This window comes from Marmota flaviventris, chromosome 11 (genome assembly GCF_047511675.1).
Source record: "Marmota flaviventris isolate mMarFla1 chromosome 11, mMarFla1.hap1, whole genome shotgun sequence".
In the NCBI taxonomy this organism is placed as follows: Eukaryota; Metazoa; Chordata; class Mammalia; order Rodentia; family Sciuridae; genus Marmota; species Marmota flaviventris.
Genome location: NC_092508.1, coordinates 71,775,583 through 71,791,285, shown reverse-complemented (window position 1 = coordinate 71,791,285; position 15,703 = coordinate 71,775,583). Strand labels below are relative to the sequence as shown.

Below are 15,703 nucleotides of genomic sequence, written 5' to 3'. Positions count from 1 at the left end.
GTATCGTGTCCATCTACAATTAAAAAAAATTTTAAAAAAGGTGTAGAGAAGGTACCCCAGAGATGGAAGAAATGGTTCTTGTTATAAATAAGCCATTATTCTTAGAATAAAACAGCATAAAACAATATATTAAAATAAATCAAATTAGGGAATTAATATTAATTCCCTAATAGGAGAAAAGAAAATATATTAATCTGCTACATGATGTTAAAAGACTAAAAAATTAAAAATTTCAGTGAAAAACTGAAAGAAATACTGCTCACCAATCTGTACCTTGATTTCAAGGCCTATCTACATTTCACGGCACAGTGTTCCAGCCAACATGAAGAATATAGACCCAAGCATATCTGCATGGAACTTACATGCTAATAGGAAAAATGCCATTAATCATTATCCATGTATAAACCAGGAGCAGTAGGGTTCACCTATAATCCCAGGTACTCAAGAGGCTGAAGCAAAAGAATTACCTAAGCCCAGGAGTTTGAGGCCAGCCTGGGCAATATAGAGAGAACCCATTTCAAAAATTAAAACCAAAAAAATTACCATATGATTAAATATGTAATTAAAAACTGTGATACTTTTGTAAGCACTATGTAAGAAAAATAAAGTATACAAATAAAAGATTATATCAAAATGATAGATTTAATGCAAAGAGTAAAAGCAGGGGAGGGGTCATCTGAAGTGATTTTTCAGCTAAAGCATGACTAAAGAGAAAACCATGTGAAGGGTCACATTTAAAATCCTTGGAAAAAAGAAATACCAGTGTGGCGCTGGGGTTACGGCTCAGCAGTAGAGCGCTGGACAAGGCCCTGGGTTCGATCCTCAGCACCACGTAAAAATAAATAAATAAAGATATTGTATCCAACTACAACTAAAAAATAATTTAAAGAAAAGAAATACCAGTGTGGCAAAAGAGAATGCTAGAGGCCAAGAATGATTTAAGATTAAATTGAAATAGAATATGCAAGGTTCCTACTCGCTTTGCCCTTTGGATTTGGGACTTTATCTTACCTTAATTATATCTTAAATCATTGATGGGTTTGAAATATGGAATGCTGAAAACATACTATCTACTATCTGGACGAGTTGCTGAACAATAAGGTAATAACTAGCCATATATGGGTACTGAACATTTGAAATGTAGTTAGTCCAAACTGAAATGTGAGACAATATACACACTAGACTTTGAAGACTTATTACAAAAAGGAAAAATATTTAATAATTTCTATTATCAATTATTAAAATAATACAACAGATATATCGGGTAAAAATACATTACTTAAATTAATTCCATCTACTAGGAAATTTTTAATTTACCTATGTGGCTCTCATTACATTGCTATGGACAATACTGATCTGCAAACAAGTCTGGAGAGAGCAAAAGCAGAATTTCCATTCTCACATAGAGAATGAAAAAGAAAAGGGAAACTTTCCAATTATCTGTTTAATACCAAGAGTCTATAATTCGGGAGTTTTGTTTAATCTTTTTTTTTTTTAAATTAGGTTGTCATCATTTTATTTTAAAAAGTTAGTTTTTGAAAAATCAAATAAGTAAATGGGAAATGCAGCTCATTTCCAACTTTTTAACTTCACATTTCTATCTGAGTATCAATCTAGTGTATTTAAAAAATTACAGTAAAACCAATGGGGTCAAATCCTCTAACTTGCCATATTCTAGGAATCTGAATGTATTATACCAAGATAAATCATCCCTTACATATACTAAAAATCGTGTTTTTTTAATCTAAAGAGAGAAAAGATGATTCCTCAAAAGGAACAAATTTACTAATGACAATATGAAAATGAATGAAAGGGCAAAAAGTTACACAAATTACAAACAGGAATTTCTAGTGCTTGAAAGGATAAAATAACTAACCAGAAACTGGCTGTGAAGAAAAATCGCAGCAGGTTATACCAAGATCATGTGCTTTTTCACTATGCAGACACCTCATTTTATCATCCCACACTGTTAAATCTCCACATGAGGAGCCAGTGACAAAGAGGTTTCCATTAGGAGAAAATGCACAGGCCATCAAGGAGCCATCCTTAACACTACTGCATCTGAAATAAAAGCAAAAAGGGGTGTTTTCATTTCAGAGCATCTTTGACTTTATATTACAATCTCTAACAGCAACATAATATAACAGAAAGAGGGTAAATGGCTATCACTTCAGCAAAGAGAAAGGGCAACCTGATGCCTACAGAAAAAAAAGTATCATTTATGTGTTATAAACTGAGATGTGCTTTCTAAAGTTATAGGAGGATTTAAACATCTTAAAGTGTTCAAGTGTAAATTATAGGAATATGAACCAATGTCCACATCTCTCCATATCTTTCTATTTGGCAAGCCACTATGAACACATTAAAATCTACAAAACTTTAAAAAAGAGCAATTACAATCAACAATAACCATAGCCATATTTTTAAAAAGGTAATATGAAGCCAGGTACCATGGCACACTTCTGTAATCCCAGCAACATAGGATGGGGCAAAAGATCACAAGTTCAAGGCCAGCCTAAGTAACTTACAAGACAATCTCAAAATAAAAAAGGAATGGGGATGTAGCACAATGGCAGAGTGACACTGGTTTCAATTCCCAGTACTTAAAAAAAAAAAAAGTAATATGAAACTATTTAAATGGAAAAACAAGTTACTGAGGTCAAAAGCACTTGCAACTTCTGTGTTAAAATCACCCAGACGCAATAGTAGGGCTTTTATTTGAAAGGAAAATGTTATGAAAAAATTACCATCTCTTGGAAAAAGAGGAAAGCACTATGCAGACAATATTATTTTCTCAATTAGAAAAAAATAGAATGATGAGAACTATATACATTGGGGAAGATATGCTATAAAGACAGAAGTCATCACCTAATAAGTGCAAAAAAAATTCCTTGGCTATGAGATGAATTTTATTCATATAAAATACATTTTGCTTTTATGCTTTCCCATCAAGCTAAGTGTTTATATAACACCACTTAAAACACAACAGCTTCTTAAACCGTAACACCTAAACTTAAATGAGCAACAGTTGACCTTCTGACATTTGTGCTCTGAATGACAGGGAATAAGAGAAGGGATAGGAACATTAGGTTATTTTAACTCAGTAAGAATGAAAGTCTCTGTTTTTAATGTACTTAATGTTACTTAAAAGTGTAACTTCTAGTACATTTTACACTAATATAAATAAAAATTTATGGTTTTAATTTGGTAAGTTGCAACATAATATCACTAGTGTAAATTGATTGATGTATTTTTTTTCCCCAAAAGAGTCTTTTAGGTGGGTCATGCCCTTGGCCCCACAACCCTTGCAGAAATAGTCACTACATTCTTTCTTCCAGGCTTGGTCAATCTACTCAGCAAGAATTCTAGCTAGGGAACTAGTTGTATCTCCTCAGCAGGATTTACCTACCAATACTTTACTATTGAAAAAATAAGTGACAAAAATAAGCCTAAAATTACTGAGCCTAATTCAAAAGGCTACTTTCTTTGCCTAATACTTATAGCAAAAATCTACAAAAGTCTAAGAAGATTAACCCTTACCTTTAAAAATATTGGAAATTTAAAACTCTCTCAAAGGCAAACAAAACTACCACAAGAATCATATTAAACATTTGTTTGTTTGTTTGTTTTTACTTTCAACAAATAGGTCAAAATATTATTCCTGGGGCTAGGGTTGTAGCTTAGTGATAAAGTGCTTGACTAGTATGTGTGAGGCACTGGGTTTGATCCTCGGCACTGCAAATAAATAAGTAAATAAATAAATAAATAAAGATATAACATTATAAAAACTATATTAAAAATATATTTTTCCTTATGCTGTTTGACAACTACCTGCTTCAGAAGATCATTAAAATATTTTGCTTTCTGCTTTTTTACATCTTGCTAAAAATGAAAACGATTTAAATATTCATACCTATATGACTTGTATGACTGCGCATTCCACAAAACAACAGTTCCATCAGCTGCGCCCGATGCCAAACAAGTGGAGTCTGGGGAAAACCGGCAAACCCTCACGGGGCTACCACCAGGCTGTTGCATCACTGCCAGAGTCTGTCCATTTTGAGTACTCCACAGGACAGTGGTACCATCTGTTGAACATGATGCCAAAATATGTCCTGAAGGAGAGAAACAGCAGCAGTGGACAGCATACGTGTGGAACTTCAATGGAGAGTATGGCAGTTCAGTAAAGTCAATTAAGGAGTACAGGCGAATTGTTTTGTCCAAGGAGCAAGTAGCCAAGAGGGACGAGGAGAAGGCACAGCAGTTGACATCGTCACCATGATCAGCTAGTGTGTGAATGAGTTTCACCATATTCTTTATTTAAAGTAAAACCACCTGCAATTTTTAAATAGGTAAAGATTACATAACCCTAGGAAACAAATAATGGCATCTCAAGTCAATATAAGAGTCAAAATCAAAGAATTTGCTCAAAATCAAAAAAAGAAATATATTAATATTTTTGAAGGAAAATCCATTACCTAGGATGAGGATAATTTGGAGGAACATAAAATATTTACAGGACTATAACCTCTGATGATGAGCATACCTACCATGGTCATATCAATAAAGCTCCACAACTCTTGACAAAGAACCTTGATAAATAACTTCAAACCAATCGGATGTTGAGCTTTCAAAACCTCAGGAACTTATTTCATCTTTGAAAGCCCTTCCCTAATTCTCAACATTGCCTCATTTTAGATCTCAACTCAAAAATATTCTTCACTTTCTTAACACTGTCTCAGCTGCTCCTTCCACTGGGTGGAGCTAAGGCTATTTGCTCTGCCTTTAACATGCAACTGTAGGTTTTACATAAAAAAACTAACAAAAATTAAAATTTAAGTGGCTGTGTTGAAAGCCACGTTATCGTGATTTGTCATCATGTCGGATAAAGTGTAAGGTACAAAAAACTTGAGATGAGTAACTAATTCTGAACAAGTCAAGGAAATCAAGAGTGGCAAAAAAAAAAGAGAGACTATACTCAAAAACAAATTTATGAATTTAAAATAAAATCTAGCCAGGCATGGTGGCACACACGTGCCTGTAATCCCAGCAACTTGGGATGCTGAGGCAGGAGGATCAAAAAGTTCAAGTTTGAGACCAGCTTCAACAAATTAGTGAGACCTCCAGCAACTTATTGATACTGTCTCAAAATAGAAAAATAAAAAGAGCTAGAGATATAGCTCAGTGGCAAAGCACCCCTGGGTTCAAACCCTAGTATCACTACCATCACTAATAATGATAATGATGATGATGATGATGATAATAATAATAATAATAATAATAATAATAATATCCAAACTCCTCCCCATGACTCATAAAACCTTAAATGATTTGATTTTTGCTTGCCAACTTCTCAAATTTCAACTCCCTGGCCAAACTCATTCTATTCTTTCATTTTCATAAAGCAGTTTGCTTGAGCTGAAATAATTTCTCCTCTACTATTGGGATCCTATTGCTCACTGAAATCTCAAATTCAATGTCCCTCAGAAATGGTTACCCTAGCTGAAGTGGCCACTTTCTTAGTTAAGACATCACCCCCATTTTAATTATCAGTGTAGCAATTACCACTATCAGATATTTTGTTGAATTATTTGTCTCAAGACACTAGAACATGTTCTTGAGGAGGTATTTAATCTATCTTGCTCACTCTGTAACCACAGCAGCCTCAGCCCCTATTATGTGTTCAAATAACTATGTGTTGAATATTTTTTTTTGTTAAATCCAAGTGAGTTTTAGCCTTGAAATGCTATATATGGAATATAATTAGAAAATAAAGCCATCAAAACTTTTTTTTTTTTTTTTTTAAGTTCTTCGCAGTGGAAAAATGGTGTAGAAAGAGGCAGTATTCAGCCCTGAAGGACGAGAATAACCTTGGCCTGTAAGATTCTCTGGTCTTATTTACAGAAATCTCTACTTTAAAAACAAAGAAAGAAAATTAAAAAAAAAAAATAGTCATGACTTTCCCCATCTTCATCTTATCCCAAAAGTTCAGGCTCTTTTTCTGGTCAAATAGTTTCAGAGAGGGCAGGAAGCATAAAAAATTCTGGTAGATTATCGCCTGTATTATTGCGCTGAAAGCAATGAAGATCAGGTGGTGCTTTCTGGAGAACTTCCAAATCCCAACTGTCGAGTGCACACAGGGTATTTCCCAAACTCACTCTGGCTCCCACCACTTCGTGGCACTCGGCCCCTTCGGCGGTGTGAGGCGGTACAGCCTTAGAAGCAAGGGATGGTGACCCGCTACGTAGGTCTGAAAAGCGCATTCAAGCCTACCTCTCTCTACCTGTCACAGATGTGGGCGTCCCGCCCGGGCTCAGCTGTCATGCTAACGCTACACCTCGGGGCAAACTCGCTCAGTAAGCCACGGTGGACACACGCAAGCATCCTCGTCCAATACAAACCAAACCCTAAAGGCGCCAGACACCCCTAAAATAAAGCCCGCGACTTACTTCCCTTGCACCAAAGAGTTTGCCCAACTCTTGAGCCGGCTGGCCTCTGGGAGGAGGAGGCCTCTGGAGCGCGCGTTTACCGCGCGGCTGACTCGCCCTGCTCTGGGCTGGGGCTTGCACCCGCACCTGCCAGCCGAGGCGGCACAACAGCGCGTCCCTGCCGTCGAGGTCCCGGTCCGGTCCGGTATGCTGAGAACCGATTCCGGAACACCGAATGGTTCACACGCCGCCAACAAGGAAGCACTAAGGGCGGGTAGCCGCGGCGAAGCCGGTCAGTGGGCACGGCCTCGCTCACCACGACGAACGGGAGGGCGCGGACCGTGCCGGGCGGGTGGCGCAAGTCACGTCAGGTACAGGTGAGGCCCGCAAGGCCTCAGCCCAGGGAAAATCACCGGCGGAAACAGGCCCCGCCCTCAGGGCTGCTCGGCGCATGCGTGCCCTATTGCCTCGGACTGAGAGCGCTCCTCAGTATTCTGGAGTGCGCGGTAGAGGTGAGTTCGGACTTCTGAGACTTTAGGTAGCAGTTTTTTCTCAGTTGAATGTAACACGTAATTACATTCTAAAGTACTGCCAAACAGTATTCATGAATGAATCCCTGAAATGTGCTTATGAAGGGACACCGCATCTATATGTATCCCACCTTAAAATTTTTAAATCTCCCTTTGCCTTACTATATTTTTCCAGCCTACACTGTCTTGGTTCTCCTCTGAGACTTTTCAATTGGTTTCTTCTGTTTATGCTAGTCTTCGGTGTCCTCAACGCAGTGTCCTCTGCCATTGCCTGCATGCCTGGGTTTCCCAAAGCTGTCTGTCCTGCACTGGCTACTAAACCCCCTGACCCAGTCCTGAGGTTTCCCTACCCACCAGACTGGGCCCAGTGGCTATCCATGTATCCCCTGACCCATTGTGCATTTCTTCAGCCTTTCCCCATTGTAGACTGCGGGTTCCCATGGGTAATTGACTACACAATTGCCCTACCAGTACATTAAAATATATCAGCCCTAGGAAACCAAAGACATACATTTGAAGAGTATTAACCTAAAAATGCTCACATTTAAAGATCATGGACGATGATTGTAATGGAAGACTAAAGGGTAATGGAAAAATCAAAATTCATGATTTTGTGAAATTCTTGTGATTTTTAAATTATCAGAGTGTATCATGATTGTAGACCTTGAACACCTAATTACATTCTAAAGTACTGCCAAACAGTATTTTTCAAAATCAAGTTTGTGATCATATAAATAATAAGGCTCTCTGTAAAAAAAAAATGTAGAAGATATAAATAAGAAAATAAATAGCTAATAATCACACCACTCAAAGATAAAAAACCCTCATATATAGTTATAATATATAGTTATAATAGTTTCTTTCCTTTGCTCAGGTAAATATCAACAATTTGACAAAAACTTCTCACAAACTGCTTTTTTAACATTGGAATTTGTATCCTGAGCACTTTCCATGCTTAAAATTTCTTCATTAGCTTTATTTATTTTTTTCTAATGCCTAATATGGAAACACAGCCTAATTCATATAACATTTTCCTTATTGCTAGATGGTGGTTTCAACATTATTCAACATGCTCTTAGTATAGCTAATGCTGTATTAAACATCTTTTTACATAAATCTTTATGGTTTTGTTTTGTACATAAATATTTATCCACATTTATGAACATATACTTAGGATATTGTTATATGGGAATGGAAATACTGAGCATAACGGTGTAAAGATTTTTGCTTTTTGAGCATTACATAGTGGTTCTTGTCTCTCCATGTTCTTGTCAAACTTAAATAATACTTTCTCTTCACTAATGTGATGAGCAAACTGGTTATACTATTCTTTCAATAAAATATATTTAAGAGACCTCTGCCTACACATACCAACAGTTTAACACAATGACCTTACAGCCAATAAGGCCATCTTTGCCACCTCTTGCAGTTTCAGAGAAGGAAGTCCTACTGTAGATGATCTCTAGCCTACAAGATTGCAGTTTGGGAGATATTCTAAAATATCTTGCTAATACACTCTGTAAATAATTTATAAATTTATAAATTGAAACAATTTATAAAGATAATATATAGGAATTTTTAAAAATAGTTTTTAGTTGTAGATGTACACAATATCTTTATTTATTTTTATGTGGTGCTGAGGATTGAACCCATTGCCTCACACATGCGAGGTAGGCAGTCTACCACTGAGCCACAGAACCAGCCCCAGTATAGGAATTTATAGAGATCTTGGATCATCTTATTTCAGGACACAGAGTTCTTGGAACTTAAAGGTATTAAATATTTACATATTTTATGCATTCCTGACTTTAATTGTATATTTGTTTAATAAGAAAAATCCTGCTTCTTATAATAATTCTACTTGAGGAAGATAGAAATTTTCAATGATACATTTAAAGGAAAGCTAATTTTCAATTAGATAGTAGGCAGTACATGCTCTCAAAATACAATTGCAATGGGAACAGAATAGGTGTGAAGCAATTGGTTAGGCACTAATTAAAGTGTGTGGTCCAGGCCAGGCACAGTGGCGTACCATGCCTGTAATCCCAGCAGCTCAGGAGGATCATGAGTTCAAAGCCAGGGGTTGGGGATGTGGCTCAAGTGGTAGCGTGCTTGCCTAGCATGCGTGAGGCACTGGGTTTGATTCTCAGCACCACATAAAAATAAAGATATTGTGTCCACCTAAAACTAAAAAAATAAATATATATTTTTTTAAAGTGAGGCACTAAGCAATTCAGTGAGACCCTGTCTCTCAAGAAATTACAAAATCGGGCTGGGGATGTAGCTTAGCAATAAAGCACCTCTGGCTTCAATCCCTAGTTAAAAAAAAAAAAAAAAAAGTAGCTCAGAAGATAGAGAGAAATGATAGGCACTGGGGAAACTGAAAGATGGGTGCAGGAATGGGTCCTAAGTAAGCCAGAAGCCTGGACTTATTTAAGCTGAGGCATGAACTTAGGAAATGCCAGTTTCACAATAAATAATCAGAGAATATTGGGGTTGTTTTGCTTAACAGCAAACCTGACATCAGAGTTTCTGAAATGTTGGGAAAGGTAAAATTCAAGGTATAAAAACTCCCTTGAAGTGTTTAGTTTAAAAAGCATATTTGGTCTAACACATATGGTATATGCATTTGTATTTACATGTATGTTATGCATTCTAAAAAGCTTTTTAAGACATGCCTGAAAATTGCCCAGGAGTTTTCTCACATCTGATGCAATAAAGCACCATCCACAGTGGTGAACTCTGGGGATCTGGGAAGCAGTAACTCTGGGCTATGCTGTGTTATCTTCGAAATCATGTAATGTTCTCTCAGTTCCCCATTATCATTTGCCATTAAATAAACTTTATGCTTTCTAACTGGCCGTCTTTCCATTAAACTATCCATAGTTCTGGTGTACCAACAAAGTAGCAAGAGTTTTTTCATTGTTTTTACTTCCCAGTATTATTAATGCTTTTAAGAAAAATCAAGATGTTAAGAAGGCATTTTTTAAAATACATTTTTAGTTCCAGATGCATGATTTTGATTACCTAAAGAAGAAATTATTACAGACACTGATAAATCAAATTCAATTAATAGTTCACCTTAAGAATTAACAAATCATGTTTTCAGTTTATTGCCCATAGTAGTCTGGAATACAATATTTTGATGCTAGTCTTCAGGATCCTGTAGTATCTTGTCAATCAATTGGCCAAATAGAATTAGGTCTCTAACCAGATTATTTGGTATTAATATTTCTCCATATTTTCAGTAATGACTTTCCAACAGTTGACTGATTTTTGGCCTAAAGAAAATCAAGATAATAGGGCATAGAGACACATGTCTGCAATCCTAGTTACATGGGAGGCTGAGGCAGGTGGATCACAAGTTTGAGGCCATCTTTGGCAACTTAGATCCTGTCTCAAAATACAGTTACAATTCCTTTAAATGTCAATTGAAGTAAGAATGAAAGCTAAAATTAATACTAAAAAAATGTAATTAGAAAAAGAGCTGGGCATGTAGGTTAGTGAGTAGAGGATTCTAGGTTCAATCTTCAATATTACACACACAAACACAATTAAGAAGATCAAGATATTCCTTTAGTTTTATTTTCTTTTTGTAACTTGAAGAGGAAAAGACAATTATCAGATTTTAAAATATATAATTAAATGTCACCTACTGCAGATTATATTTTTCAAAAATGACTGAAAGAATATTTTCCATCCTATATGCTCTCCCAGAACTTTGCCACTCACGCATGAAGAAATATTGGGATTTTTGTTGTTTTGCTTGCTTGCTTATTTGTTAATAAATTTGAGTTTTGCTTATCTCATGTGTAAACCTTTCTCATCTATAAAATGAGAATAAAAATACTTGATTTGCAGAGTTTCTTAGAATTAAATGACGACTCAACAATTCCGAAGAGTATTTCAGATACCTTTTATAGGATGTTAATGATTAGTTGATATTTTTAAATGAGGATTTTTATAATTAAATTTAGACATGAAGAGTTAAATAAGTTTCTCTACTGAAGAACTTCTTAGACTTTATTCCGCAAATATCCATAATTCTCTTAGAGGAGTAATAATTTGCTCAGCATTTCCCAAACTTAATTTGATCTTTTCATGTACTCTCTCATAAAAATTCCATGGAACACACTTTTGGAAAACACTAGATTGTGTGCATAGGAACCCAATGCATGGTAACTAATTTCTAAATTCTTTAGCATTGCCTAGAAACACTATAGTGGATACTTGATATTTTTCCTGCAGAGCATTCTTTCCTCTTCTTGGGTGACAGCATCCACTTCTTCCTTTGAGGAATTGCTACTCTCCCATTCCATGAGATCCTAGTAGCACTGTTAAAAATGCCCTCGCTGGCACCTCCTCCCCTGTATCCCCATTATGCAATGTGCCAGGGTGAAGTATACAGTTGGTCAGTCTCTCCTAGGAGTTTGCATCTTTTTTTTTTGGGTGGGGGGGCTGGGGATTGAACCCAGAGGGGCTTACCCACTGAGTCACATCCCCAGCCTTTTTAATGTTTTATTATTTTTTAAAAAAATCTTTTTTTTTTTTAGTTGTAGATGGACACAATACCTTTATTTTGTTCATTTATTTATTTATTTTTTGTAGTGCTGGGGATTGAACCCAGTCCCTTGCACATCCTAGGCAAAGCATGTGCTCTACCACAACCCCAGCCCTTAATGTTTTACTTTGTGATACAGGGTCCCACTGAGGTGCTTAGGGCCTCGCTAAGTTGCTGAGGCTGGCTTTGAACTTGCAGTCCTCCTGCCTCAGCCTCCCAAGTTGCTGGGATTACAGGGATGCACCACTACTCCCAGTAGGAATTTGTGTTTTTACAATCACCAGGATACAGGGAAATATTCTAGTTATTCCAAAGGCAGGGCCTTAAAGAGGCTCTGCTGAAGTTCCTGCTGCTGAGACTGAGAGGACTGTTTCTTCCTGTCTTTTCCCAAGCTTGCTTCTCAAACTGCAGCTACAACCTCGTTGTTGTCAAGGATTCCCCCCCCCACACCTTTCTTTCATAAGCCAGACTGATTTGGAATCTGATACAGCTCTGTGTTCTTGTCCCTTAGGCTAGTTAACTTTCTGTCGCTTGTGAACAAAATACCTACCAAGAACAACTCAGAGAAAATGTTTCAGAGGTGCAGTCCATGGTTGTCTGTCTCCAAGGCAGAAGCATCATAGTGGAGGGGTGTAGCAGAGGAAAGCTGCTCAGCTCATTGCAGTCAAAGAGAGAAATGAGAGGCAGAGAAGGGGACAGGGACAGATATAGTTCAAGGCCAAGTCCCCAGAGACTACTTCCTTCAGCCACACCCCACCTGCCTACAGTTACCACCCACTATTCAAATTATTAACCCATCAAATGGATTACAGCACTGTTGAGTTTACAGCTATCATAATCCAATGTTTTCATCTCTGCACATTGCTACATTGCCTAACACATGGATCTCTTTGGGGGACATTTTTTTAAATCTAAACCGAAACTGTTGAGAAGGGGCCCCAGCAAACTTCCAGCTGCCAGCAAACTTCCAGCTGCCAGCTGATGATTGGCTCACAGCGGCCCCAGCAAACTTCTAGCTGCGAACTGACTCTGCGGTGATGCTCATTGGGTTGTTTCCCCACCCTTTCAGACCAGGGAGCTGCTCATTGGGGGACTTTTTTTGGCTCCACCCACACAACCCAGCCAATCGGCCTCAAGAGCAGGAGGAGTGGGGGAGGTTGAGAGGCTTGTGGGAAGCCAGTGGTGGCAATTGGGCTCTGAAGGTTTTCCTGAAGAGCTGTGTGGTTTGGCATGTGTTTTCTAAAAATAAAGTTTGTTTCTTTTGACATGTGGCTCCTGAATTGTGCCCAGCCGGACTGCAGCACATAACATTGATGAACACCTGCTTAGCTTTACTGCCTCTCAGTTGTAGAACTTTGTCTCTTCTAGGAATTTATCCATTATCATCTAAATTATCTAATCTGTTGGCATTCATTTGTTCAGTACATCCATCCGCCTTCAGTACTGGGGATTGAACCCAGGGGTGCTATATCCCCAGCCTGTATTTAAAATTTTTATTTGAAGACAGGGTCTCACTAAGTTTTCCAGGGTAGCTTCGAACTTGCAATCTTCTAGCCTCAACCTCCTAAATCACTGGGATTATAAATGTAAACCACTGCACCCAGCTCATAATATTCACTTAAAATTTGTGGAAGGTCAGTAGCATTGACCCTCTTTCATTTCTGAGTTTAGTAATGTAAGCCTTTGTTTTCTCAATCAGTATAGCTAAAGTTTTCTGTTTTGCTGATCTTTTCAAAGAACCAGATTTGGTTCTATTGATTTTCTTTATTTTTTTGTATTATGTTTCATTAATTTTTCCTGTAATCATTATTTCCTTCATTATGCTCACTTTAAGTTTATTTTGCTCTTTTTCTAGTGGAAAGTTAGGCCACTGATTTGTAATCTTTCTATATTTTTTTCCACATGGGCATTTACAACTATGAAAATTCCTCTTAAGCACTGCTTTGCCTGAAACCCATTAATAAAATCTACTACTCCTACCACTCTGCTCTAGTGGAGAGATGGAGATAATAGCATATATACACAAGTCTGTAATGGTCCAGAATTTTACTGGGTCAAAAGCCACTTTAGCCCCTTCATTTTTCTTGGTATAGTCATGTCTTTTATCATTACACATCTTTCCTTTGAACTTAGGGTAAAATATATTGCAGTCTTTACTGACCATGACAGATCACTCCAGTTTGGTCTATTTGCTTTTCTAATATCCTCTTCATCTTTTATCATATATTCCTCTATTGTGCAACCTAGTTCTTTTCTAGGATATCTTCTTCTTTTTTTAAAAAATTTGTAGCTGTAGATGGACAAAATGCCTTTATTTGCTTATTTTTATGTGAAACTGAGGATCAAACCCAGTGCTTCACGAATGCTAGGCAAGCGCTCTGCCTCTAAGCTACAGCCCCAGCCCTCTAGGACACCTTCTTAAGGATATTAAAGTGGGCCTATTAGGTCCACTTTTCTTCACCCTTATATTCCAATCGTTTGGTAGCCAGTCTGTGAGTATTAGTTAGGATATCCTAAGATATGATGCAGTTATAATGGAATCTAATATCTCAGTGACTTAAAACAACAAAGGTTTATTTCTTGCTCCTGCTGTATGTCCATTATGAATTGGTAAGGAATTCTGTTCATCATACCTAATCAGGAACCTAGACTAACAGAACAGAAGCCATATGAACAGTAGTTGCTGTGCTAGAGGGAAAAGCAAAAATTAAATGCTTGGCCAGAAGTAGACTACATGATACTTGCATTCAGAACTTTTGGGCCTAAACTAGCTTGTCACATGGCCCCACTCAAGAATAGTGAAATAGGAAATACAATCCCATCGTGTGTGTGCAGGAAGATGGGAAAATGGAAGTATTTGATTTTATGGCATTCATGACTCTACCAGATGGCAGGCGCTGTGTTCCTTTAAAGGGAATGAGATCAAAGTTAGAGAGCAGAGAAAAGCAATCTGGAGAATTACAACAAACTTCTACTTTGTATGAATCCATTGTTTTTTCACTCACTGTATTCATCTGGGATGTTTATTTTTAGGCCCTTTATTATAAACACAAGTCTCTTCAATATGTCTCAGGAAGCAACTGTATTCTATCAAAGCAACATTAGCCTTCAAAATATGATTATAATCTGACTGTATATTTCATGAAACATCATCCAATATATATGTACAAAACTAGTGTTTTCAAAGCGATCATTTCGAAAAGCTAAACATTTATTTCAGTGTAGCTGCTTTCTAAAAGATATTTAGAACACCAATTTTGGCCTTACTTTAAGAATCTGTGGCTTGGGCTGAGGATGTACCTCAGCAGATGTACTTCATAAGTGATTGTCTAAAAGTTGTGAAACCCTGGGTTTGATCTCCAGCATCACAAAATCAAACAAAAACCCAAAATGTGTGGCTCATTCTTCTGACTTATCTTCCTTGACGAGAAGACTTTATTGGCGAAGTTTTACTGGGCATCTTTAATTAATATGTCAGACACTACGTTAAATGTCAGGCGTTTAAAAATATGAGGAACTACATCAGGCAAAAATGGCTGATCCACAACCAATAACAACACACACCCTAGTGATAGGGAATGTGAGTTCTAGTGGCTTCCAGAAACTTTGAAAGAAAAACAATTCAATTCACACAAAATGGCAAGAATTCATAAGTGTATACCAAGAGCATGAGCTTTGTAAATTTCCATAATTGCCAGCAGTTATCTAAGCACAAAGAGGCAGAACAGAAAATGTCATAAGAAAGTTGAGATATTACAATTTTCAGGAGCAAAAACTGGTGCTAAGCATCATGGAACTAAGCAAAGGGGGAGTTTGAGAGACAAAATGTGCCATTTAATAGGCATTGTCTGAGAGCCCCAGGAGTTGTCAGATATGGGGGTGTCATCAGCTTTGCTGTAGTGTGGAGAAGGGTGGAGTCCACCTGACCTACAAATGTTTGGGAAAAACATAGCTCAATTTCATCACATTCTCTTTTTTCCTAATTGATCCTTTTTAGTTATATATAACATTTGGATACATTTTTTGATATAGTCACAAAAACATGGAATGTAATTTGCTCTAATTCAAGCCCCTGGACTGCCCCCTACCCCATTCTCTTTATGTTGACTCTAAGCTTATCTGGTATATTTCAGGTGATTAATTTTCTTTCCCAGATAGTGTGGCATTGGAAACTAGGGCATGGT

General features: G+C 37.2%; 1 protein-coding gene across 4 annotated transcripts in view; it reads right to left on the bottom strand.

The window, feature by feature from the left end:
- Positions 1–15,703, bottom strand: part of Wdsub1 (WD repeat, sterile alpha motif and U-box domain containing 1) — a 72,734-nt gene that overhangs the window by 45,766 nt on the left and 11,265 nt on the right. For 2 of the 4 annotated variants that reach the window (XM_027937978.2, XM_027937979.2), the window contains exons 1-3: positions 6,450–6,850; positions 3,914–4,335; positions 1,877–2,061 (exon numbers count right to left, since the gene is read on the bottom strand). In XM_027937978.2, coding sequence (XP_027793779.1) covers positions 1,877–2,061; positions 3,914–4,311 — 583 coding nt within the window. In that variant the 5' untranslated portion in view covers positions 4,312–4,335; positions 6,450–6,850. Of the gene's footprint in view, positions 1–1,876; positions 2,062–3,913; positions 4,336–6,449; positions 6,851–15,703 lie in introns of those variants that run through there. The other 2 variants (XM_071619159.1, XM_071619158.1) reach the window with 2 other exon arrangements.